The sequence below is a fragment of the Bos indicus genome, chromosome 26, assembly GCF_029378745.1.
Source record: "Bos indicus isolate NIAB-ARS_2022 breed Sahiwal x Tharparkar chromosome 26, NIAB-ARS_B.indTharparkar_mat_pri_1.0, whole genome shotgun sequence".
In the NCBI taxonomy this organism is placed as follows: Eukaryota; Metazoa; Chordata; class Mammalia; order Artiodactyla; family Bovidae; genus Bos; species Bos indicus.
The window spans coordinates 9439483-9465464 of NC_091785.1; the positions used below are offsets into that span (position 1 = coordinate 9439483).

Genomic DNA, 25982 nt, shown 5'->3' on the forward strand with positions numbered 1-25982 from the left:
ATTCACCTGCTGTGTCTAGCCACAGTACAGGTCTTGTGTGACCAGCGGGTCATTCACCTGCTGTGTCTAGCCACAGTACAGGTCTTGTGTGACCAGCGGGTCATTCACCTGCTGTGTCTAGCCACAGTACAGGTCTTGTGTGACCAGCGGGTCATTCACCTGCTGTGTCTAGCCACAGTACAGGTCTTGTGTGACCAGCGGGTCATTCACCTGCTGTGTCTATCCACAGTACAGGTCTTGTGTGGCCAGCGGGTCATTCACCTGCTGTGTCTAGCCACAGTACAGGTCTTGTGTGGCCAGCGGGTCATTCACCTGCTGTGTCTAGCCACAGTACAGGTCTTGTGTGGCCAGCGGGTCATTCACCTGCTGTGTCTAGCCACAGTACAGGTCTTGTGTGACCAGCGGGTCATTCACCTGCTGTGTCTAGCCACAGTACAGGTCTTGTGTGGCCAGCGGGTCATTCACCTGCTGTGTCTAGCCACAGTACAGGTCTTGTGTGGCCAGCGGGTCATTCACCTGTTGTGTCTAGCCACAGTACAGGTCTTGTGTGGCCAGCGGGTCATTTACCTGCTGTGTCTAGCCACAGTACAGGTCTTGTGTGGCCAGCGGGTCATTTACCTGCTGTGTCTAGCCACAGTACAGGTCTTGTGTGACCAGCGGGTCATTTACCTGCTGTGTCTAGCCACAGTACAGGTCTTGTGTGGCCAGCGGGTCATTTACCTGCTGTGTCTAGCCACAGTACAGGTCTTGTGTGGCCAGCGGGTCATTTACCTGCTGTGTCTAGCCACATTCCCCACAATATTCCTTCCAATGAAACTCCACTCCTTTTGTAGTTGACCAGTGAATCAAGGTAGAGTTAACCCTTGAATAAAGTAGGGGTTAGGAGTGCTAACACTCCGTATCCACAGTTCCCCTATACCCAAGATTCTAAACCTTCATTCAACCAAAGGCAGGTAGACTGTGTAATACTGTAGTACTAACTGTTGAAAAAAATCTGAGGATAAATGGACCAATGCAGTTCCAAGCTGTGTCATTCAAGAGTCAACTGTATTTGTTCTCAAACCATTTAAGCCAAAGGAGTTCCTGAAAGGTCATTCTCTTAAAGCTCCAGGATTGCCAGGAGTGACTTTTTAGTTGGGTTTGCACACTTCTAGGATTCTGAAACTTGTGTAGGGCAATTTAAACATTTGGAGTTCATTTAATCTAGTAGAGGAATAAAAGCAACTTTCTTAAGCAATTCCTGTTTAAAAATAAACCTTCTGGAGCTTTCAGAGTTCCTAACCTAAGTCCACTTTCTTAGCCTCCTATGATCTTAAGAGGCTCCTCATATCCTTCAAATAAAACCTTTATTGCTTAGGTCAGCTCGAGTCGATTGCCTGCAACAGAACCCGAAGGGGCACTCTTCCTAAGACTGTGACTGTGGCCCAGTGGACAGTGCTCATCTCCCCAGACATGTCTGCAAAGAATTTTGCTTACTGGACGATATACTACCAACCCGTTTGAGTATCTTGGTCATTTTTAGAATTTCTGGAAGCTGCGTATCCTCAGGGCAGTGAGGCATACACCACTATGTTCTATTCTCAGCTCCAAATCTTGCATGTCAGTAATTATTTCAATGTTTGGCTCTAGTTTTACCAACCTATTATGATGCGCAAACCTGTGTCCTGAATGCATTCCATACTAGCCCTAACATTCACTGAAACTATATCACAAAGCACACAAGCTTTTATCTAAAATTGTTCTCAAGCAGATTTATAACAGTAAATGTTAGACAATCACAAAAATATACTCCCAGTTGAGTATTTTGGTAATGAGACCCTTCTGTTCTGTTAGTATTAATAGTGTGTACACCAGTGTTAAGGAAGGATGTTGTGTTTTTACTCACATGCTAAATGGTTTCTTTTAGGTTTGATCTTGTTTGCATTTGGCATCTGTGCTATGCAGGCATACCTAGGACATTACTGTGCCTTTTGCTGCAGACCATTGCAATAAAGTAAATCTCTCAATAAAGTCACACAAATTTTGTTTTCCTAATGCATAAAAAAAGTTATGTTTACACCATACTGTAGTCTACTGAGTATGTAATAGCATTATATCTAAAAAAGCAACGTACATACCTTTAAAAGTACTTTGTTGCTAAAAAATGCTAACCATCATCGGACAATGCGGGGTTGCCACAAATCTTCAATTTGTAGAACACACACACAAGTAAAAGCACTATCTGTGAAGCACAATGAAACAATGCATGCACGTTTACCTTCTTCTCAATACAAGAGCCTACTGTATACCATAGGGAACTATATTCAATATCTAATAATAACATACAATGGAAAAGAATCTGAAAAAGATTTTATAGACCTATATATACTTATGTATATAAGATATATACGTGTATGTTAAGTATATATAGATCTATAAAATCAAATGTGCATGTGTATATCTGCATCACTTTGCTGCACACCTGAAACTAACAAGAATGCAAATCAACTACACTTCAATTGAGAGAGCGAGCGAGCACTGTAACCTTTGAAATGATTAGTAAACTATCTTTGGTAACTAAGTTGATAATAATTTTGGTAAAATCATTCTGTCAGCTTTAAATGGAATGATTCTGTGGCTTTATCTGAGGCTTCTAATTGGTGTTGGGGTTTTAGTCTTGCAAGTTACATGCTTAGCATATTAGAATTCTAGTCAATATTCTGACATTGACCTTAAGAGAAACTAAAAAAGGAATTACAAAATATATACATAATCCAATTCCTTTCCTTTATCCAGAAGCTGTATTTGTCTACAAATAAAACAATTCCAGCTGAAAAACAAATTCCTACTGACGAATGTGTTTATTCAGGCACACTCAAGGCTTGAGACATCTGCAACACCAAATCTTCCAGTTATAGCTACTAAGTAATGTTAGGTTACTGTGATCATATAGGCTATTTAAATTACTCCAATACAGCTACTGATCACATGGTAAGTTCTGGATCACCCTATAAGTGGGGGACTGAATGAGAAAGGAGATAAACTGGACAAGAAACAATGAATTGATTCAAATATTGAGTTTCTAAACTCTATTTTAAAAAGGCCAAGGAATAGTTTGAGATACACCAGACTTACCAGAAGTCTTCCACCAATGAGGCTTTTAGAGAAACACCACAGCTGATCATTTCATCTCAATCCCTAGAATAAAGATCTAGGGAATGGAAATAGGTTAAGCATGAAGAATGCTCAAAACTGAGCCTGGCCAACAGATGTGTACATCAGTGTGTAAAAGTAGTAAAATGTGACAATGAACATTTGAACATACTATGCCAGGCTCCATGCTGAGTGTCTTACAGGCATCATCTCATCACATCATCTCATCACATCATCACATCATCTCATCACACCGCCTGTGAGTGCCGCTGCCACGCCAGTTTACAAACGAGCGTTAGGTGACTAGTCCAAGGTACAGTTAATTAACGGACAGTCTGCATTTAAACTCAGGCAATCTAACTCTAGATCTAGTACTTCTAACTGTTACCCAAAGTGAAAATATACCTTAGAACTTAGAATCCAATGCATGCCAAAAGCTTATGTCAAATATGTCTATAGCAGAAGGATCTATTACATAACACTAAACATTCTTTAAAAGCACATAATAAGGTTTCCTCAGTTACTTTAAGACACTAAGATACCTAGATGAGTCATGTGGTAATGGCTTTGTGGTGTTGGTTAGTGTATTTTTCTAACTTCATCTGATGATTAAAAGTGTGATAAATTTAACTACTACTATTGGTTATTCTGAATTTAAAAGAAAATAAAAGAACATGAAGAGAGGTATATTACCCCTATTTTTGATCAATATGCCATCAGAATTAAAATTAAATGACTACTAAAATAAAATACTAAAACAAAGTAATAAGTTAGATACTAGAATGTATTCTATAAAAATTACACAGCAAGATGAAAATAGTCTAAGGGCAAGTTTTATAAACCAAAGCAACCCCAGAAAATTTTATGTAACTGAAATAAAGGAGTAAGTAGAGAAAACTCAATTAAGAGGGACCTCTTTATTGCATATTTATAAAATAATAGTATAATAGTTATTAAAAATGGAGATGAAATATTTTATTTTTGGTATCTTGTGTTTTGCATCAATTTTTCAATCATCTTCACAATTTTTCAAAACTTGAACCTCTGCCCCATCCACCATTCAAAGAACAAATGATGAACAAACTATCCAACGGGTTCTTGTGAGAGACTTATTATCGAAGAGATTAATTAATAACTCATAAATAAACATCAGAGTTTTCAAAGAATACAATAAAAACAAAAGGTCAGAAGGCACCTCAAGATCGCATCGTGCCACTTTCCTCGTGCTTGTGTCTAAGTGCCTGTGACAGAATTCTGGTTAGTGACACTTTGGACAAAACGTGTCGTCTTTTGTGCACACAGCATCAGACTACAGATACAACAGGGGGATTCTGATGTGTGTATCCGTACTAAGTAGGGCATAATTGATAATATGCTAAGAAAACAAAAAGTCAGGATTACAAAATGGGTATTTTTAGCACATTTAGTAACAGCTAGTTTTAAACTATCATTTTTGATGACCAAATTATATTTGACATAATTAAGGAACATATACTTTTAAAATATTGAAAACCCACGGTTACAACAGAACTGTTACATTAAACGAAGAAAGGAAAAGTCACATACATGGGGCTGAATGGCACTGAGGTTTTTCAAAGTCATTCTTTTGCGAGGCTTTCAGCCCACCTTTACATACATCAATAAAAAAAAAGTCTCTACTCAGCATGCTTGCAGCAAGAGGTGAAACAGGTGTCGATCACACAACTGCCTGACAACCATTCAGTGCTGATCACCGAACAAGCATGTTTATTTAATTATCCCAACAACCATAATTGAGCCGCATCTAAGTTTCTGATGTCACTGACTTCAACTATTCAACTCCAGATAAATACTCAACTTAAAAAAAAAAAACCTGAAATAAGTGACAACTAGAAATGGCTGAATCATTGTACGTTTTAGACACAACCATTAATCTTAGTTTTGCTATATGCTATTTGGTACTTTTTGATTCAGTAGTTGGGATTACAAAAAAAAGTTTCTGTATTCAAACCTATCTACAGAATGTCAATATAAAATGTGTGACTATATACATTTAATACACACATACACACATACACATACTCTCACATATCTAGAAACCAGCACTTAAGCACGTCTCCAATTCTCACTAATGACTCAATAAATCATTTGTTACCTTAAGACCAGCTTAGACACTATAAGGCTGCAACATATGGCTAAAGAGGTCAAACACAAGCACCCACAGTCAGGCTGATTAAATTGTTCCTCCTCATGATTTTTCACAAGTAGTAATACCATTTATATAACAACTATGTCTCAATAACTTAGAATTCAGAGTATAAAACCAGTGTCATGAACATAAAACTCTCTCGCTGTTGAAAGAACACTCCTCCTTCAGCTATTTCCACTGATGATAAGAGGGCACACCAAACTAGATCGTGTTGAGCTGTACAAATGATCTTTACTCTTAATCTAAACAAACGTGTGTTAGAACATTCTGAAATGCTGCATCCTTTGACTTCTTCATCTTTTCAATTGCCCGATGCAGGTCCTGTTGTTGTACAGGTCGAATTTCATCTTCATCATGGCTAAAATGTAAAAAAAAAAAAAAGACAAAAACAGAACAACCCACCGATATTCACACAGCTTTAAAATACATCTCCCTAAAATATTTTACCAAGATTAAAAAATGAAGTCTCTTTCCCATCCAAAACAACCACAATTAACAGCTTAAGGAATTAATCTACACAGATAAGTATCTTAAAAATTTTTAGAAAACACGGACTGCCAAGAGGTAGGAAGCTTAAATGGCTGACTATAAACATTATAGCTTGGTTACAATCAAATACTTTACACTAAGAATATATAAGTGTGAAATTTGATCTAAATAGGATTATAATTCTAATGAATGAATAAAAAATTATTCCCATGAAAACTGGAATTAAAAAGTAGCAGTTGTACGTATCTATTACTCATGTATGTGTTTGCTTTTGACGAACTGAAAAAAAATTCACTGCTATTAATAAAAACCAACTACTCTAGGTTCTCCCCACTTCAGGAAGAAGGAAACACAATCCAATATACAATGTCTCCTCTGTCATTTACAAACACTTAGAGAAAAAAATTCAGGGAAAAAGTTATGATAACCTAAGTACATTACCCACATTTTTCATACTGAAATGTAACATTTTCAGGGCTTTAAGGACAGCAGAGAAACAATTTTCATTAATGTAATTTAGGCAATAAACAGATGGAGTGACCCTCTCCACGAAGGGGCCCACGGAAACACTGAAGACAGGTCCAGAACTAGCGCAAGGAAAAACCACAGGTTAAAAGGGCGGCTTTCATATGCGCCTCTCCACACCAAGAAACCTTTTTTGGCAAAGGTTGCTATGGCGATACAGTGTAATTAAGTGCATGAATAGGACAGGCAAATCCAGGTCACTTGGAGTGACAGCCTCAGGGGATGAATAAGGGAGACCGGGAAACAGCAGGGCAAGAGCTAGAGAATTCATTCCACACAAGCCCCCAGGGGACACTGGTTTGCTAAGAGTCACAGAAATTCTTCATTAGAAGGTTGATATTTTGAACAGGGGTTTAGAAATGGTCAGTGTTATACCAGTCTAGGGTGAATGACCTTATGGGAAACACAGGACACTGGTTTATCAGGGCTGAGCTATTCCAGTTCACTAATACAGCTGGTACAAAATTGGTTTCTTAAGCTCCAAATACTTTGAAACTGGATTCAAGTAAAGTTTGCTGCTGTCACAAATGACTTCTTTTTTTAGTAAATACATTATTAACAAGTTGAAGTCTAGTCAGCAGCAATGTCCCCATAAATGTGAAATTTCTGGAAGACATGGTACTCATTTCCATATGAAATGAAATTTAAAATTTTAAAAATAAAAATAAAAAGCAATCTAGGGATATCAGAGCAACAGTTTTCATGGTAGAAATGGGCAAGCCTCCATTTCTGTGAGCTTGATATAACCCAGTTCATGGATGTTCAGAGAAATTCACTTTTTACTTCTTTCTCTTCATTCCAGGTGCTCCCCATAACCACCCTCCCTTGCAAATTCATTTCCAGAACCCCCTTCAGAAAAAAGGCAATAAAGTTGGTGAATTTTTTATTTCAATTTATCTTTTTATTTCGTAAATAGAGCTGGTATTATAAAGCAAAACAGAAGACCTAGCCTAACCTGTTAATAACCTAAAAGCTCTAAAAGGGTTTGACAAATATTAAGAGATGAACTCTAAATATACATACCTTTCTTCCGATGTAGAATTAACATATTCTCTGACACAGAGGAGGGCAGCATCTCGACACATTTCTTTTAGGTCACTGCCTGAAAACCCATCAGTTTCCTGGGCAACTTCTAGCAGGTCCACATGCCTATCCACCTTAAACAAACATAAAACATACTTAAAAAATATATATATAAAATACATGGCAAGAGATATATCCAAACACTTCTTAGAATTAAAGAAAGTTAAAGCATACTGGAACAGCAGGGGAGGAGAATCATTAGAAATTTTCAGTTCTAGAAGTTTTCTTTTTTTAACCATAAAAGTTTAAGATTTGAAATCTACTTTTCAGTAATTGTCACTATGACCAAAACTGAAATAAGTCTCACGAGACACTTCACAGAGTGATGGGGAAGAACAGGCATTCAAATATTGTTGGGTTGACTTTGGTACCTCTTAGGAAGGTCCCACGTTCTATAGAAAAGGGGCACTTTTCTATAAAAAGTCAACATACATGGCGAACAGCCCGGATCATTAAGTCCTGAGTCCATTACGAAAATCATATTCCACTGACACACTCTAACCCTCATTTGAACTGTCATGCTGTGGTATTCTATTCTAATTCCTCAACACTCATTAAGCACCTATGATTTTGCTCCCCAACTAAGCTTATATAGTGAAGCTAAGAAAGTGATCCTCCTGGGCACATAACAGACTTATAATTACGCTTATAAAAAGGTTAAGAAGAGAAAGTCAATAGTTAATTACAGTAACTAACAGTAATAAATGATTCTTATGTGTCATTTGCTGTCCTAAGTACTTTACATGGATTATGCTCATTTAATCCTGTCAGGGAAGCATTCTCATTTTTAATTTCAGATAACAGTAAAACCTGTAGAGGTTAAATAAATTGCCCAACGTCACACCACAGACAGAGCCAGCATTTGAACACTGTGCAGGGAGATCCAGCTGTGTTTCTCCCCCTACCTAGCTAACCATTTGTCTTAACATTTATTTTCCCCAAGTTGATATGAAATGCCATCTTTATCTGTTACTAAATTCCCACTTGTCTTTGTGGAAAACTCAGTGTAAGTTAAGAGTAGCAACTCTGCACAAGGACAAGAAGAGGCTTGGAGGTAAGACGACATGGAGTCTACTGTTAACTCTGCAACTGGGACTTCACATGCCAGTGTTCTCACTCCTAAATGTGGAGATTAAGTAGAGAGAAATCACATACTCATACACTCTCTGATAGAAAGAAAACTGAACCCAGAAGGGAGGTGTGAAGGAAAATGGTAAACTATATACAGATAAATGTAAATGAGTTCATATATAAACAGTAATAATAATCATTTAATTAAGGGTAGAGAACTAAGTGGGCTTCCCAGGTGGCACTCGTGGTAAAGAACCCGTCTGCCAATGCAGGAGCCATAAGAGACGTCTCACAGGGCAAGGGTCTCCCAGAGTCAGACATAAATGAAGAGACTTAGTGTGCAGGCACCTAGAGAACTAAGTAGCACTAAAAAAGAACGCGTAACTTCCAAGTGACTAGAGGAAGAGGGGAAAAGAATGAGGAACACAAGAGCAACACTGAGAATGAAGGCCTGGGGCAGAGGTAAGTCAACTGGAAGGTGGGAGCGGATGGTCTGGGTGGGCTGAGGGTGCGGGGAGTCCAAGGAGAAAAAAGGCTCAATAAATGGGAAGCACTAAAATAAGAAAGAATGAATCCAAATTTATCAACAATCACCACAAACACAAACAAATCATTACATAATGATAAAAAATAATTCACCAGAAAAATATAACAAACGGACAAATCTACAATAACACTGGGAGGTTTGTCACTTAACGTCTTACGTACTGATACATCAGAGCGTGAGCTCCTAGGGCTAGTTATAGTAATAGCTAGATCCGTGATGCGCTGAACAAACGCACAAGTTGACAACCTGATTACAAGAGTTCTGTGTACTTAGGACATTAGTCTCCTGTTGGTTACAGGGTTGCAAGTATTTCCCCGGTGGCCTGTCCTTTCACTTTGTTCATTTTATCTTGTCATACTTCTAGAAGTCTTAAGTCTGATTACAGTCAGACTTTTCTAACTTTGCAGTTTAACTTTTCTGTGTGTCTCAGGAATTCTTTTTTACATGTGTACTTAAGAAATCAGACATATCAGGATGTAGTTTCTCTATAGTTTGTAAAAGTGAGGAAGAAAAAAAAACTATACAACTATACCTATACATGAATTATGTCTCTATCCACACATATTTATGGAAGTACACACTACCAACTTCAGGACAGTGCTGAGAGCTCTCCACAGCGCGCTACCAATGACGGTGTAGGGTGGAGAGAGAGGGGAGGGGGTGTGTGAAGCAAAATATGTCAAGATTAACCTTTTAAGTTCAGGTGCTAGATTTAAAGTTATCTGTGTATGTGTTTACAACAAAGGACCTTCCAAATTATTCTTCGAGATGTTAAATATTAGTTGTCTTCCTCCTTCAAACAATCAATACCTCCACCCCATCCTTTGCCCACTCCTTTGCTGAGAAACACTATGCTCTCACCACTCACAAATCTTGTTCATGGCAGGGTGAAAATGCCACAAAGATGAGCAGAACAAATATAAGAAAATAAGAAGAAGAAGATTCCATTCACTGAGAGAGCAAGATTACTAACATAGCCTTCCATAAAGGTTAAAAGAAAGGCTCTCTCACTACTCTATGTAAACCTGTGTAACTTATTATGTAACTTCTCTGGATTTTGGCTTCCTCAAGTGTAAAATGGTATTAATATGCACTGCTTAAAATGAGGATTAAATAAAACTATGTATCACCACAATACGTGGCACACAGTAAGCACTGTAGAAGTAGCCCTTTTTAAGATCATGGTTCTAGACAAACCATGTAGTGAGAATTATTTTCATTAGGCAAGTATGAAGGAAATTCCCAAGTTAAAAAAGGTTTTGAATAATAGGAGCAAAACAGGATATATAATAAATTAATGAACTGCCAAAATAGCTTGAACACTGGCTGTCCACTGCATGGTAATCCAAGCATCTTATATATATATATATATATGTATATATATACACACACACATACATATATATATTCACACACATTTAATATAAATTATCAAACCAATTCTATGAGATTGTTGACATCTTCAATTTCTGAGTGAGAAAATGAGGCATAGAGATGCTAGTGGTATTTGCCCAAGGTCACACAGTAGGAAATGGTCAAGCCAGAATGGAATCCTCAAGTGTCTCTTCTAAACCCATGATTTTAAATTTCCACTGTTACAGAAAATATATACATTCAGGTTAGTCTGTATGGGGGAAAAAAAAAACAACATTCTTACTGTAGTGTCAGATGTGATACTTTATTAGGTATAATGTTATTAGTTCTAATTCTTTCATACTTAACATTAAGCCAGAACCAGTATATCTTTTTTAAGAGAGTGAGCTGTATTAAGGATCTATCAATAAGGAATGTGAAAGACTGGAAAACAGTATCATTACAAAAGCTTCATTTTTTCCTTCAGAGAAGAAAAAACTCAAAATATAAGTCTATTTGTATGTTTGCATCAAAAACTCTAATTCTGCTCAGGGATGAATAAGCATGATAGTGCTCATCTTATTAAATAAATTTGTGTGCTACTGATTTGAAGCATCTTTTCGCACAATTACTTTTTTTTCATATTCTATTAAACAATATGCCTCCAGCACAGTAATAGCAGCTAGTAGGAAATCAGACATTCCTATGTCAGCAATTATCCAGAGAGCATTCATATTCTGCATTATAAAACTGACTAAAGACTCATCTGTACTTTCATGAGTAAGAAACTGAATGCTAAAAATTCCCTGTACCAATGACAAACCTAATTCTAAAAGAATTTCCAAAGATACTACAGTTAAAAAAAGGCAGAATGCCCTATTATGTTGGCACAAAGTTCCATAACATTTGCTGGCAAGGCTACAGGGCATGAAGCACTCTATCTAACACCGCTGGCATAAAAGAGTAAATTGGCATGAACAAATTTGGCAACTACTACCAAAATTATAAGTGCTTCCCAGGTGGTGCTAGTGGTAAAGAACCTACTTGCCAATGCAGGAGACATAAGAGATGTGGGTTCAATCCCTGGGTCATGAAGATTCCCTGCAGGAGGGCATCCATGCCTGGAGAATCCCATGGACAGAGGAGCCTGGCAGGCTATAGTCCATAGGGTCGAAAAGAGCTGGACATGACTGAATTGACTTAGCACAGCCACACCAAAATTATAAATATCATACTCTTTGATCTGCTGCTGCTGCTGCTGCTAAGTCACTTCAGTCATGTCTGACTCTGTATGACCCGACTCCATAGCCAGCAGCCCACCAGGCTCCACTGTCCCTGGGATTCTCCAGGTGAGAACACTGGAGTGGGTTGCCATTTCCTTCTCCAATGGATCAAAGTGAAAAGTGAAAGTGAAGTCGCTCCGTTGTGTCAGACTCTTAGCGACCCCATGGACTGTAGCCCACCAGGCTTCTCCATCCATGGGATTCTCCAGGCAAGAGTACTGGACTGGGGTGCCAGTGCCTTCTCCGACACGCTTTGATCTAGTAACTTTTTTTCTAGGAAATTCACCCCACTAATGTTTCTGGCACAAGTGCCAAATGACACATGTACAAGGTTGTTCGATGCACCGTTTTTTTAAGAGTGAAAGACCAGAATCAACCCAAACGTCCTTCAGTGCGGCACTGATTAAAGAAACTATAGTATACCCATGCAATGGACCCTATGCAGTGCAAAGGAAAAAAAGAGAACAGAATGAGGAAACCATATGCTACTATGGAATCTCAAAGATTAAGTGAAAAAAAGCAACACACAGAACACTGGATAAGCTTTATTAATGTGGCTTATGTAGAAAAGGCGAGAGGAGTAATAGTATATTCTAATTTGCTTGTATAGGCATAATGCCATCTGAAAGGATACATAAGAAACATAAGAGAGAAATGAGACTTTTCCCTGTATATCATTTAATATATGTACTTTAACTTTTGAAACATGTGACTGCACTATTTTTAAAAACCTTAAATTATTAAAGATTATGATTATCATATATTTTTAATTCTAATTTTCAACTTCAAAAAGTATTCCAATTAAATGAAAAACAAAACCTCCCCATACTTCTCTGCAAAAACAAATGTATAAAACTTGAAACTGGTCTGAAAAATATCAGAGGATTTTAATCTACAGATATGAAAACACAAGGTTATTTAAAAAACCTTTAATTATCTTTAATTAGTTCAAATATGCCATGGTGATTGAGTTATACAAGCAGCCAAGAGTTCTACAGTAATTTACAAGTTCAAAACTATATTATTCTCAGGTTCCTTTTTCATTTCTAAAATGATTTTATGAACATAATTTTTTCTTTATTTATAGGATGGGGAAAAACTGTAATTTTCTACTTACATTTTCATTTTTCAAGATGAGTTTCAGGATTGCTTCTCTTTGTTTCAGAGCCTAAAAGCAGGATAATTCTCAATTAGCATTAAAAAAATAAGGATCAACTAATTTTCCTACTATTTCTTCCTTTCCTTGTAAACTACCCAATACCTACAGGAAATGACAGAAACTCTGACAGGTCATGGAAACTTTTGACTAAAGCAAGGTCTAATTCTAGACTCTAGACTAATCATTTATGGTTCTTGTACTGAACTGTAACTTCTTATTCTGAATCCCCAGTGCCTAGCACATGCCTTGAAATGAATGACCAATGTCTTTCCTCTATAGCTCTGCAAATCTCCTTTTCTACATTTAAGAAACTTCTGAAAACTCATTACTGCCATAAAATTTTTACCAGTAACTGGATGAGATGGCAAGAACACCTACTTGGTTCTTCCACTCAACATGTAACTTTCATGTCCACTGATTTGTGTTAGTGAATTTTATTTAGTGTTGATAGTGTATTTCTTTATATGCTTGTATGCTTTTGCCTCCAGTGATGCTGCCTAATACTGTACTAGGAACAGGAGTTTTTCAAAGAATATCTTGCTGCTGCTAAGTCGCTTCAGTCGTGTCTGATTCTGTGCGACCTCACAGACGGCAGCCCACCAGGCTCCCCATCCCTGGGATTCTCCAGGCAAGAACACTGGAGTGGGTTGCCATTTCCTTCTCCAGTGCATGAAAATGAAAAGTGAAAGTGAAGTCGCTCAGTCGTGTCTGACTCTTAGCGACCCCATGGACTGCAGCCCACCAGGCTCCTCCATCCATGGGATTCTCCAGGCAAGAGTACTGGAGTGGGGTGCCATTGCCTTCTCCGAAAAGAATATCTTACACATATAGTAAATACAAATGCTTTTAAAAATTATTGTGGGTGAACTCCTCCTGCCTATTCCCACAACTGCTAAAAAAAAAAAAAAAAAAAAAGGAGAGCCAGTTACCAGGAGTATCAAATTAAATGATGTGAAAATCAAAACCAAACCAAACTGCTATTTCTGTAACTCAACTGTGTTAAGTATAAAGGTTAATTTGGTATGTTATGTGATCACCAATAAGTACTTGCTATTAATCAACATTTAACTTGGAAAGGAATTTTAAGGTAAGGTTTATCATATACTTCGATATCACAGTTATGCATAAGAAAAAAATCACCCTATAAAATGTGTGTGTGTTCACTAAAAACAGAATGAAAGGGAGATTAAAAAATCGTAGTTTCTGCATTAACAGTATACAAATTTATGGCAAACTTGATAAAATGTGTTACACAACCCATTCTGAACTCACACAATAAATATATTAAACTTACAACTTTAGCAAGGGCTAATTTACAGGCTGTTGTACCCTATGTTCTATTCTACTACCGTACATCAAAACCCTTTGTTTGCTATTAGACTACAAGCAGAGATTCTATCAATGTAATCTTTATTTTCAGAACCACTGAAGTGAACTAATTATTTCTAAAAATATTCTGATGTTCTGGTAATAAAATCACATATCTTGTATGAAGCATATAAAGGTCATCTAAACCTTCAGCAGTCAACCCTTTCCGCTCATAACCACTGATTTTCCTTGGCGCCTTGTAACTGAATATCCCCAAAAGTCTCCATTAAATATGGGCTTCCACACCTCCTTGCCTTTGTTCACTGTGGCAAAAAAGCATTTCCTTGCTTTAATTCAGTTCAGTTCAGTCGCTCAGTCGTGTTCGACTCTTTGCAACCCATGAACCGCAGCACACCAGGCCTCCCTGTCCATCACCAACTCCTGGAGTTCACTCAGACTCACGTCCATCGAGTCGGTGATGCCATCCAGCCATGTCATCCTCTGTTGTCCCCTTCTCCTCCCGCCTTCAATCTTTCCTAGCATCAGGATCTTTTCAAATGAGTCAGTTCCTACCATCCTTCATCCTTCAAGCCCAGCTGGATTCTGTAAGTTGCACTAACTCCTCGGATAGAATTATTAGTTTTCATCATCACCTCAGGTCCTTGCAGTTGGTTACACATATCTTTGTAAAGTACATATTGCATTATTTATTTTTGTGTCTGGCTCCCCCTGCAATACAGAGTTCTTTTAGGGCAGGGGCCATGTTCTATTCATCAGAACCTAGTGGGTATCTGACATACAAGCTCAATAAATATTAATCAAATTTTCCAGTCTCCCGTATCACATTAAAAAATCTCTCCACTGAATTATCAGGTAAATTCTCTAATAGACTGCCTAAGTAAATGTATACCCTCCAGAGGAATCAGAGGCTGTAGCTGTAGCAAACAGTCGACCAGAGTAATTTTACAGAGATCACAACTACCAATTTTACATAACCATGTTTACAGAGACAAACTGTTAGGTTAAAGAATATAAAATAGGGCAAAAGTTTCCGGCCAGAGATTTTAAATTTGAAAGGAGTGACAGTGGAAGTTCTAAACAGCGATCTGTGTAACATGATGTTTGCACGCTGCACAGTCTAGTACTAACCCTGTTTGTTTTTTCTTTTTTAATCTAAAAGCAGACAAAATTCAAGATTTGGGGATTCTGTGTAACAGAGTATCAGCAAGTTATCATCCTCTACTTGAGGGTACTTTTAACCAGCAAAAAAGAGTGCTGTAAGTTACAACTGGATCAACACCAATCTCAGATTTTCATTCTTATATTAAAGTGCAATATCGTACTTACTGGTTACTCATTAATCCTGTCAGAGGAAAGCACCAATTACAACTACTAATAATTAATCAAATAAATAGCAGATATTCTCCCTGTCCAGCCTTCTGAACAGAACAGTTCTTTAACCCTAAAACCCCTAATTTCATCCTATCCTAAAACAAATCGATAATTTACATTTTCTTGCTACATTCTAAAGAAAATCACTAACATGTCTAGGGAAACTTGAGGTAATTCTATACACTGAAGAGACGCAAATGTATACAGACGTAAACAACACTGATCTCAAAGACAGTACAAAGGCAAGAAAAGGAGTAGAAAGGACACCAGTAATTATGGGGTTCTTGCTCTATTCCTTCCCTGCCTGTGATAAATAATAAGTCTTATTTTTTTAATCATTCCCTTCCTGAAATCACAGATAAAGATCTGCAAAAAATGAATATACAACTGTTCATAATATCAATCAAACCCACTTACAGGCTGGTTGATATGGAATCTCGTGGGCATTCTCCTCATTATAGCTGAATCCAGATCCTGAGGACGATTAGTAGCTCCCATCACGATGACCTAAATATATAAAGAAAACAAAGCTATTAAATATACCAGTAATACTCCTTTTAAGTTGTTACTACTAGGGCTTAGAAGATATAGAAAATTAAGTGGGGCTTATACTAAATCTTCTATAAGAAATCTGTTTTAATCCAGTATTACTCAAATATTTATAGATACAAATCAAAGTTAATCCTAAATAGATCAAATGATAGCAGAGCTGGTAAGACTGTTGCATTTCACCAGACTTCTAGTAACTAAAAAAATATACTATTCAGTTATGAAGGAATTATAAAAATTTAAAAAAACCTCCTCTATTTTGCAAAATATGGTCACTTGATCGCTACATGTTGAATAACTGAAAGCTATTTATGTTATAACAGCTTGGCAGTATATGTGACAGAATAATTCAAGTCCTTTAATAATATTAAGGAGAGAATCGTTTCCCTACCAGAGTCTGAGGATTCTGGTAATAGTAATATACATACTGTGTATTTTTTCCTCTAGAGTTCACACCATCATTTCATGGTACTATCAGCACTGCAGGTAGAATCTTCTTAATAATAATAGAACCTCAAGCAATCCAACTTTACACAAGGGCAACAAAATAAAAGCAGACATCAAAATGCTGGGTAGAATATTAAAAAAATAGAAAAGAAAAAAAAATTGCTGGCGGCCCTACCAGCCTCTGAGTCTATGCCACTTATGTATAAAGGATATAGAGATGAAAAATCAACAAGAATAAAGACAAAGATACACAAAACAATTTAATTTCTGAAGGGCTTCAATATTACTATTATTGATATTTCTGTATAATACAATAAACATATACATCTGCTCTCTAAAATGAAATTCATTGGTATTCTAATGAAAACTTTTATTTCAGCCTGAGATGTCTTAGGTTTTTGAAATAGTCTGAAATCTAACTCCAGAACATGTTGAAAAATCCACTAAGTTTTATATTCTACTTCTACTCTTTACATTAAATGTCACTCAACAGCCAAATTACTTTCAATTAACCAGGAGAGACTGCCATCTACAGGGAAAAAATATAAATACAAATTTGAGAAAAAGTTCCAAAACATAATACAATTTTATAGTTGGTTTAACTGGTCCTCAAGTCAAAATATTAATGCTCTTACCTGTTTCTCTTTATTGACTTTCTACAACTCTATAAAACTAATAAGGAAAATTTCTACCCAATGTAAAACAAAATTTATCTTTAGAAGTGATCAAATGAGTTCGTTTTTTATACGAGCAAATATCAACATTAAGTACGTTCTGAGATAGAGTATTCATAAGATATTGAAAGAGAGACTCTAAGTGACATGGAAGCTTGTTGAAGATGACTCTATTAGGTTGAGAATCACAAAAACCATTGTGGTTGAGGAAGTACCGAGAAAAAACTCAAAAGGGGGCTGAAATTTGAGAAATATTCTAGGTAAACAAACAGCCTAACACAAAAGCCCACTATGAAAGAGTAAACCCTAAAAATTAGGATCAAGGAATACAGACAGTTTAGCACAACATGGTCTAATGAATACATGTAAGGTAACAACAGATATCCATGATGAATAAGCAAAGCAAGAGTGACCAACATTACTTACAGAAGCAAATTTTAAGTGGCAAAACCGATAACATTTACATATATATTAACTCTAGTGCAGATAAGCTAAAATTAAAAATGGGAAGCAACAGTAATTTTTTTGTATTTATGTAGCAAAATTAACGCACATTTTAGGTATTAGTTAAGACTGAACTGACAATTTTAAAAAAATCTTTAAAACAAAATATTAAAAAATTTTTTTAAATTATTTTACATTTAAAACAATCAGATCTAAATATACATCTCAAAAGTTGAACTATGTCAATTAATCCCCTAAAAACAATGTTAGCTTTTGTGTCTCATGTATTTCAAGATGAATATGTCATCAGCCAACTTGGATTTCCAGTAGCAGTGACAGGCTTAATGGGGTCATGCAACTATTTCAGTTTCCTCTGTGGCAAGAACCCCACCATGGGGCTTTGGATGAAGCAGCTCTGAAGTATACTTCATTCAGATATTATTATTTCCTTGGTTTTAAAACTATACTCTGATAAGATATAATATTAAATTATTTTCTCTTACAGGCACTAACTAGTCAATTCTCTGCATACTATAAATACTATTGCTTAGGAGATAATTAGTTTTTGGAAACCTGCACACCAATCTCATTGAATAGATTTACCAGAACCAATTATTAATAAAAATCATTTCTATTAATTCACCTACATTTATCTCTGTTGTGCTTTCTTGTCTAATCATCCAACACTAAAGGCAATTTCTTCAAAATGAAATTATATTTTCATAAAAGGGACTTTCCTGGTGGCTCAGATGGTAAAGAATCTGCCTACAATGCAGGAGACCCAGGTTCAAACCCTGGGTTGGGCAGATCTCCTGGAGAAGAAACTAGCAACCCACTCCAGTATTCTTGCCTGCAGAATTTCATGGAAAGAAGAGCCTGGGGGACTATAGGAGTAGCCTATAGCTACTCCCTATAGGAGTTGATAGGGTCACAAAGAGTTGGACATGACCGAGCGATTAACAAAAGTGACGTAGAAGGAGGATATGAGGCTTAATTTTCTTCCTGAGAATTATGTCTCAGGACTTTTGATCTGTGGTAATGTGACAAAGGATATCCTTAAACTCTGGCTACAAAATATTTAAAAATTAATAATAAGGTATTAAAAAGAAAACCTCAAATTAAACAATAAGTCTGCAAAAAAGTAAAGGAATTAAACTGACAGGTTTATTTATCAGTAAAGCTTCTCCATATAATGGAGGTAAGCAGGGGCAGAAGTTGACTGCATAACATGGATGTGAACAGATCTTAGACAGTGGGGTGTGCTGGACATCTGACAGGCTAGAGGGCCTCATGAGAGCATTCTACATAAAGCTGGACTCATCAAGTACTATCACCTGAGAAACATGGTGAAAAATAAGGAAACCTACTCAGCAGAGTCAAGCCTTGGTTCCTGGTAAGACACAGAAACTTACACATATAAACATATGAACATAAACAGCTACAGTGATCAAAACAGTATGTTACTGGCACAAAGACAGATTTATAGATCAATGGAACAGGACAGAAAGCTCAGAAATAAATCCACACACCTATGATCAATTAATCTACAACAAAGGAAGCAAGAATACACAATGGAGAAAAGACAGTCTCTTCAATAAGTGGTGCTGGGAAAACTGGACAGCTTCATGTAGAAGAATGGAATGAGAACATTCTCTAACACTATACACAAAAATAAACTCAAAATGGATTAAAGAACCAGATGCATAAAACTCTTAGAGAAAAACATAGGCAGAACACTGACATAAACTACAGCTGTTTTTGGATCCACCTCCAAGACTAATGAAAATAAAAACAAAAATAAACACATGGGACCCAATTATTAATTTCCAAAATAAACAAACAGCTTATGTAGTTTAATATCAAAATAATAAACAACCTGATAAAAAAAATGGGCAGAAGACCTAAGTAGACATTTCTCTAAAGAAGACATACCGATGGCCAATAAGCACACAAAAAGATGCTCAAGATCGCTAATTATTTAAGAAATGGCAATCAAAACTACAATGAGGTATCTATCACTTACATGGGTCAGAATGGCCATCATCAAAAAATCTATAATCAATCAATGCTGGAGAGGGTGTACAGAAAAGGGAATGCTCCTACACTGTTGGTGGGAATATAATTCGGTGCAGCCACTAAGGAGAGCAGTACAGAGGTTCCTTAAAAACTAAAAATAGAGCTAACATATGATCCAGCAATCCCACTAGTGGGCATATATCTGGAGAAAACCATAATTTCACAAGATACATTAACCCCAATGATCACAGAAGGACTATTTACAATAGCCAAGACATGGAAGCAACCTAAATGCCCAATGAGAGAACAACAGACTGATTCAAACTTGGAAAGGGAGTATGTCAAGGCTGTACACTGTCACCATGGATATTTAAATTATATGCAGAGTACATAATGTGAAATGTCGGGCTGCATGAATCACAAGCTGGAATCAAGACTGCCAGGAGAAACATCAACAACCTCAGATATGCAGATAATATCACTCTAATGGCAAAAAGCAAAGAGGAACTAGAGTCTCTTCATGAGGGTGAAAGAGGAGCTGGCTTAACCTCATCATTCAAAAAACTATGATCATGGCACCTGGTTGCATGACTTCATTTCAAATAGAAGGGGAAAAAGTGGAACCAGTGACAAGTTTTCTTTTCTTGGGCTCCAAAATCACTATGGACAGTGATAGCAGCCATGAAATTAAGACACTTGCTCCTTGGAAGAAAAGCCATAACAAACCTAGACAACATATTAAAAAGCAGAGACATCACTTTGCCGACAAAAGTCCAGACAGTCAAAGCTATGGTTTTTCCAGTAGTTACGTGTGGATGTGAGAGTTGGACTACAAAGAAGGCTGGGCACCAAAGAACTGATGCTTTTGAATTATGGTGCTGGAGAAGATTCCTGAGAGTCCCTTGGACTGCAAGCAGATCAAACCAGTCATTCCTAGAGATCAACCCTGAATATTCATTGGGCGGACTGATGCTGAAGTTGAAGCTTCAACACTTTGGCCACTTGATGCAAAGAGCTGATTCGTTGGAAAGCACTGGAGAAGGGGGCAGCAGAGGAAGAGATGGCTAGATAATATCACTGACTCAGTGGACATGAGTTTGAGCAAACTTCGGGAGATAGTGATAGACAGGGAAGCCTGGCGTGCTACAATCCAAGGGGTCACAAAGAGTCGGACATGGCTGAGCGACTTAACAACAACAGAGGAATGGATAAAGAAGATGTGGTACATACATACAATGGACTATTACTCAGCCATAAAAAGGAATAAAATAATGACAACTGCAGCAATACAGATCTAGAGATTATCATACTAAATGAAGTATTTCAGACAGAACGACAAATATCACATGATGTCACTTCTATGTGTAATCTGCAACAGAAACCGATTGACAGAACATAGAAAACAAACTTAAGGATACCAAAAGGGAGAAGTGTGGGAGAGGGATAACAGAGTTTGGGGTTACTACACTATTATACAAAAAAATTAAGTGACAGAAGAACTGAGAGTAAAGACTAGAAGGACTTAGGGTAAGAGTCAAAAGAAATGTACAGAATACTCAGAGCTAGTCACTTCCTTTTCTGTGACATAATACCTGGTTTTTCTCTCTTCTGTTGTATTTGTTTTGGGCGTTTGGGAAATCTTTTTTAACATTTTATTAATTATGAAGCCCTCAATGGATGAGGGAAAAGGCAACAGCACCCCACTCCAGTACTCTTGCCTGGAAAATCACATGGACGGAGGAGCCTGGTAGGCTGCAGTCCATGGGGTTGCTAAGAGTTGGGCACGACTGAGCGACTTCACTTTCACTTTTCACTTTCATGCATTGGAGAAGGAAATGGCAACCCACTCCAGTGTTCTTGCCTGGAGAATCCCAGGGACAGGGGAGCCTGGTGGGCTGTGGCCTATGGGGTCGCACAGAGTCGGATACGACTGAAGCGACTTAGCAGCAGCAAAATGGATGAAGACATAAACAAATCATACTCTTTCAGATTCTCACCATTTATGGATAAGTATAATTTATGAAAAAAAATTGTAAAAAAGCTTAACAAACAACTGGACACATTTTCTACCACCATCAACAATAACACAAAATAAGGCAGATTTCTAATACCTGGCAGCTATGATCAGTATCCAATCCATCCCAGAGACTCATAAACTGAGCTTTCATCATGGCTGTAGCTTCATGGTCAGAACTGGAACGGTTTCGTAGAAAGGAGTCTAGAAGAAAAAAAACGTTAACCTTAGAAATTAACAATAAATTATTTATTCTTTCAGTTCAGTTCAGTCGCTCAGTCGTGTCCGACTCTTTGCAACCCCATGAATCACAGCACGTCAGGCCTCCTTGTCCATCATCAACTTCCGGAGTTTACCCAAACTCATGTCTGAGTCCGTGATGTCATCTAGCCATCTCATCCTCTGTCGTCCCCTTCTCCTCCTGCTCCCAATCCCTCCCAGCATCAGGGTCTTTTCAAATGAGTCAACTCTTCGCATGAGGTGGCCAAAGTACTGGAGTTTCAGCCTCAGCATCAGTCATTCCAATGAACACCCACAACTAATCTCCTTTAGGATGGACTGGTTGGATCTCCTTGCAGTCCAAGGGACTCTCAAGAGTCTTCTCCAACACCACAGTTCAAAAGCATCAATTCTTTGGTGCTCAGCTTTCTTCACAGTCCAACTCTCACATCCATACATGACCACTGGAAAAACCATAGCCTTGACTAGATGGACCTTTGTTGGCAAAGTAATGTCTCTGCTTTTCAATATACTATCTAGGTTGTTCATAACTTTCCTTCCAAGGAGTAAACATCTTTTAATTTCATGGCTACAATCATCATCTGCAGTCATTTTGGAGGCCCCCAAAACAAAGTCTGACACTGTTTCCCCATCTATTTCTATTATATAATCTCAAATCATTAATCAAACCCTGGGCTTGGTAACGAGTTTTTACATATAACACCATAAGCACAGTCCATCCAAGAAAAAAGTGTAAGTTGGATTTTATTCAAAATGAACTTCCTGTTTTGGGGAGGACATGGTTTAAGAGGAGACAAGCCTGAGAACACGAAAAAAATATTTATAAAACAGATTTGACAAAAGACTTGTATACAAAATATACAAAGGACTCTTTTAAAATTCAACAAGAAAATAACCCAGTTAAAAAATGAGCAAAAGATATGGATAAAGATCTTACCAAAGAAGACACACAGATGGCAAATAAGCATATGAAAAGATGTAGCCAGGAGTTTCGGACAGAGGAGTTTGAGAGGGATAAACATGTAGAGCACTGGGGATTTTTAGGGTGAGTGAAAGTATTCTGTCCGATATTGGGAAGATACATGATATTATATTTTTGTCGGACCATGGAACTGTACAACACAGAATAATGAACCTGGACTTCAGTTATTAATAATAATGTTTCATTAATTATAACAAATACATCACACTAACACAAAATATTGATAATAGGGAAACTGTCTGCTCAATTTTAAATTTGCTGCTGCTAAGTCGTTTCAGTCGTGTCTGAGTCTGTGCAACCCCATAGATGGCAGCGCCCCAAGCTCCCCCATCCCTGGGACTCTCCAGGCAAGAACACTGGAGTGAGTTGCCATTTCCTTCTCCAATGCATGAAAGTGAAAAGTGAAAATGAAGTCGCTCAGTCGTGTCCGACTCTTAGCGACCCCATGGACTGTAGCCCACCAGGCTCCTCCATCCATGGGATTTTTCCAGGCAAGAGTACTGGAGTGGGTTGCCATTGCCTTCTCCACTTTAAACTTGAAACTGTTCTAAAAAAATAATTTTTTAATTAAATAAAAAAAGAAGTGTTAATATCTGAGATTTTAAGAAGTAGAAAAAAAGGTGCCCAAAAGGATGTACACTTACAGAAAGTATAGACATGAAAAAAATTCTGCTCATCACTACAGGGAGTTAAGGAAGCTTGTTCTTCTGTGCCTGGGCTCTGGAGGGAAATATGTAGCCCGTGAAAAATTAAAAAACCAAGATCACAGGGGCTCTCTCTCAGGTTTGAAGTCTAAATTCGAACCATCTTTCAGTCTAAGAACATCCATATTAAGAAATTAGATCTTAAAAGCTCTAAGTGGAAGACACAGAACAACTCTGGATCATTTTAGGCAACACAGAATTCTCATACAAAACCAAGTCAAAAGCAACGTAAAGTGAGAAATGACACATGGAAACAAACTACTGTGAAAGAGTTAACAATATAAAGGACAAGTAGAATTTCAAACAGAACAATCCAAAAAACTGTATTATAATAGTATGCGTTAAATTCTGAAGACATAAAAAGGACTGAAATTCTAACAGAACAGCAAGCTATAGTGAAAACAGCTAAATCTGAAAAATAGAACTTCTACAGTTCACTTTTAATAGAATACAAACCCAATGCTTATGAGACTAAATATAGCCAAGCAAAGAAATGCTTTTTATAACTTACTCAATGACTGATATCATTTTATGCATCAAAAAATTTTTAAAATGTTGCCAAGTAAATTATAATACTAAAAGAAGAAAAAACTCAGGGCTTCCCTGGTGGCTCAGTAGGAAAGAATTCACGTGTCAATACAGGAGACATGGGTTCGATCCACATGCCGTGCAGTAGCCAAGCCCACGTGCCCCAACTGTTGAACCTGCGCTCTAGAGCCTGGGAGCTGTGACTACTGAGGACAGGCGTCACACCTACTGAAGCCCTGAGCCCTGGAGCCCCTGTTTCACAGCAACTGAAGCCACCACAATGAGAAGCCTGCACTCACAATTAGAGAATAGCCTCTGCCTTGCTGCAATTAAAGAAAAGCCCATGCAGCCATGAAGACCCAGCACAGCCAAAAATAAATAAACAAAATTATTTTTTGAAAAAGAGGAAACAATTCTGCCAATTAAATTATAACATGCTATCCCAATTTCAGATATTAAAATATAAAAAACTAAAATAGTGTGTTTTAGAACTGATGAGATATGGTAGAGACCTAGATGCTAAAACTATGGAAATGACTCAAAGTTAAGAAAAGAGTTGAACAAGTGTGTGTGTACATACATATATATATATAATAGAAATCTTGTAATTTGAATAGCAAGTAACAGAAAATATATATTAAATTACAAAGAAATATTGGGCCATAAGCAGATTTCTCAAAAGCAACAAAAAGAATGATAGACAGTGGATTTCTAACTTTAAAATATTGAAAGGAAATATAATTCTGTTATCATTTAAAAATAAAAACACAGAATGAACACATTTCACACAAAGACAGAAGCTGCTATACTCACAATCTCTGCTGAAAGAATTTTTACTTCAGAAACAAGGAAATTAAATCCAGAAAAGGCAGGTTCAAGAAGTAATAGTGAACAAAAAAAGTGGCAAAGTAGATCTCTAAACAAGCAATGCCAATATAAAAATAACAACTCACATGGAAAGTAAAAAATAAGAGAAACTCTTATCAGAAACATGTAAGAGATGAGAGGAGTGATTGGTATTCAAGAGCTCTGAGATCCCTGTCTTATCTGGTAAGAGGGGAGAAATAATTAGCTTAGACTTTTAAGATGAGTAGCTATGCTAAGGGTCTTCCCTGGTGGCTCAGATAGTAAAGAATCTGCCGTGATGCAGGAGACCTGGGTTTGATCCCTGGGATAGGACAATCCCTTGGAGAAGGGGAAGGCTACTACAACAGGGGAAAGGGAATAAAAAGAAAAAGCACAAAAGTCCACTAGATTGGTAAATAAAAGGCACACAGTTAAGTGGTAAAAATAAATCTGTCAGCTATCAAAATAAAAGCAAACTGACCCTACTCCTTTATAAAAGAGTCTCATATTAAATATTTTAAAAATTTAGCAATATGTTCTCATGCAAAATTTAAAGCAAAAATCCAAAAAAAAAAAAAAAGGAATAAATTGGTAAGATATACAAGGCAAACATGTAACCAAAATACTTCTATCTATACCTATCTTTCTCTATGTATAATTCTATACAGCTTATTATATTACATATAATAGTAAAATTAATTCCAAGCCAGTTTTAACTAATGTAGCTTTATTTAACTTACTGTAACGAAAATGTAGATGATCCATAAAATGTTAAATAGAGAAAAGTTCACTAATATAAAAGTCACGACAGAGAAAGATGATCTATTTATGTTGACAGTCCATATGGCAAGGAATTAAACTAGATTCTTACTTCACATTATATATTTTAAAAACAAGAGCATTTAAGGAGGTAGTGAGGGATTTGTAAACCAGACACACAAAATATAAATCATAAAAGAAAAAGACTCACAAACGAAACTACATTTAAATATTCATAAAAGAAACTAT

The 25982-nt window shown here is 37.0% G+C and overlaps 1 protein-coding gene across 2 annotated transcripts in view; it reads right to left on the reverse strand.

Moving 5' to 3' along the window:
* Positions 1 to 4030: 4030 nt before the first annotated feature.
* ATAD1 (ATPase family AAA domain containing 1) overlaps positions 4031 to 25982 on the reverse strand; it is a 63971-nt gene continuing 42019 nt past the window's right edge. For both annotated transcript variants that reach the window (XM_070780437.1, XM_019952806.2), the window contains exons 6-10: positions 21772 to 21878; positions 15948 to 16037; positions 12789 to 12839; positions 7358 to 7491; positions 4031 to 5678 (exon numbers count right to left, since the gene is read on the reverse strand). In XM_070780437.1, the coding sequence (XP_070636538.1) occupies positions 5558 to 5678; positions 7358 to 7491; positions 12789 to 12839; positions 15948 to 16037; positions 21772 to 21878 (503 nt within the window). In that variant the 3' untranslated portion in view covers positions 4031 to 5557. The remainder of the gene's footprint in view (positions 5679 to 7357; positions 7492 to 12788; positions 12840 to 15947; positions 16038 to 21771; positions 21879 to 25982) is intronic.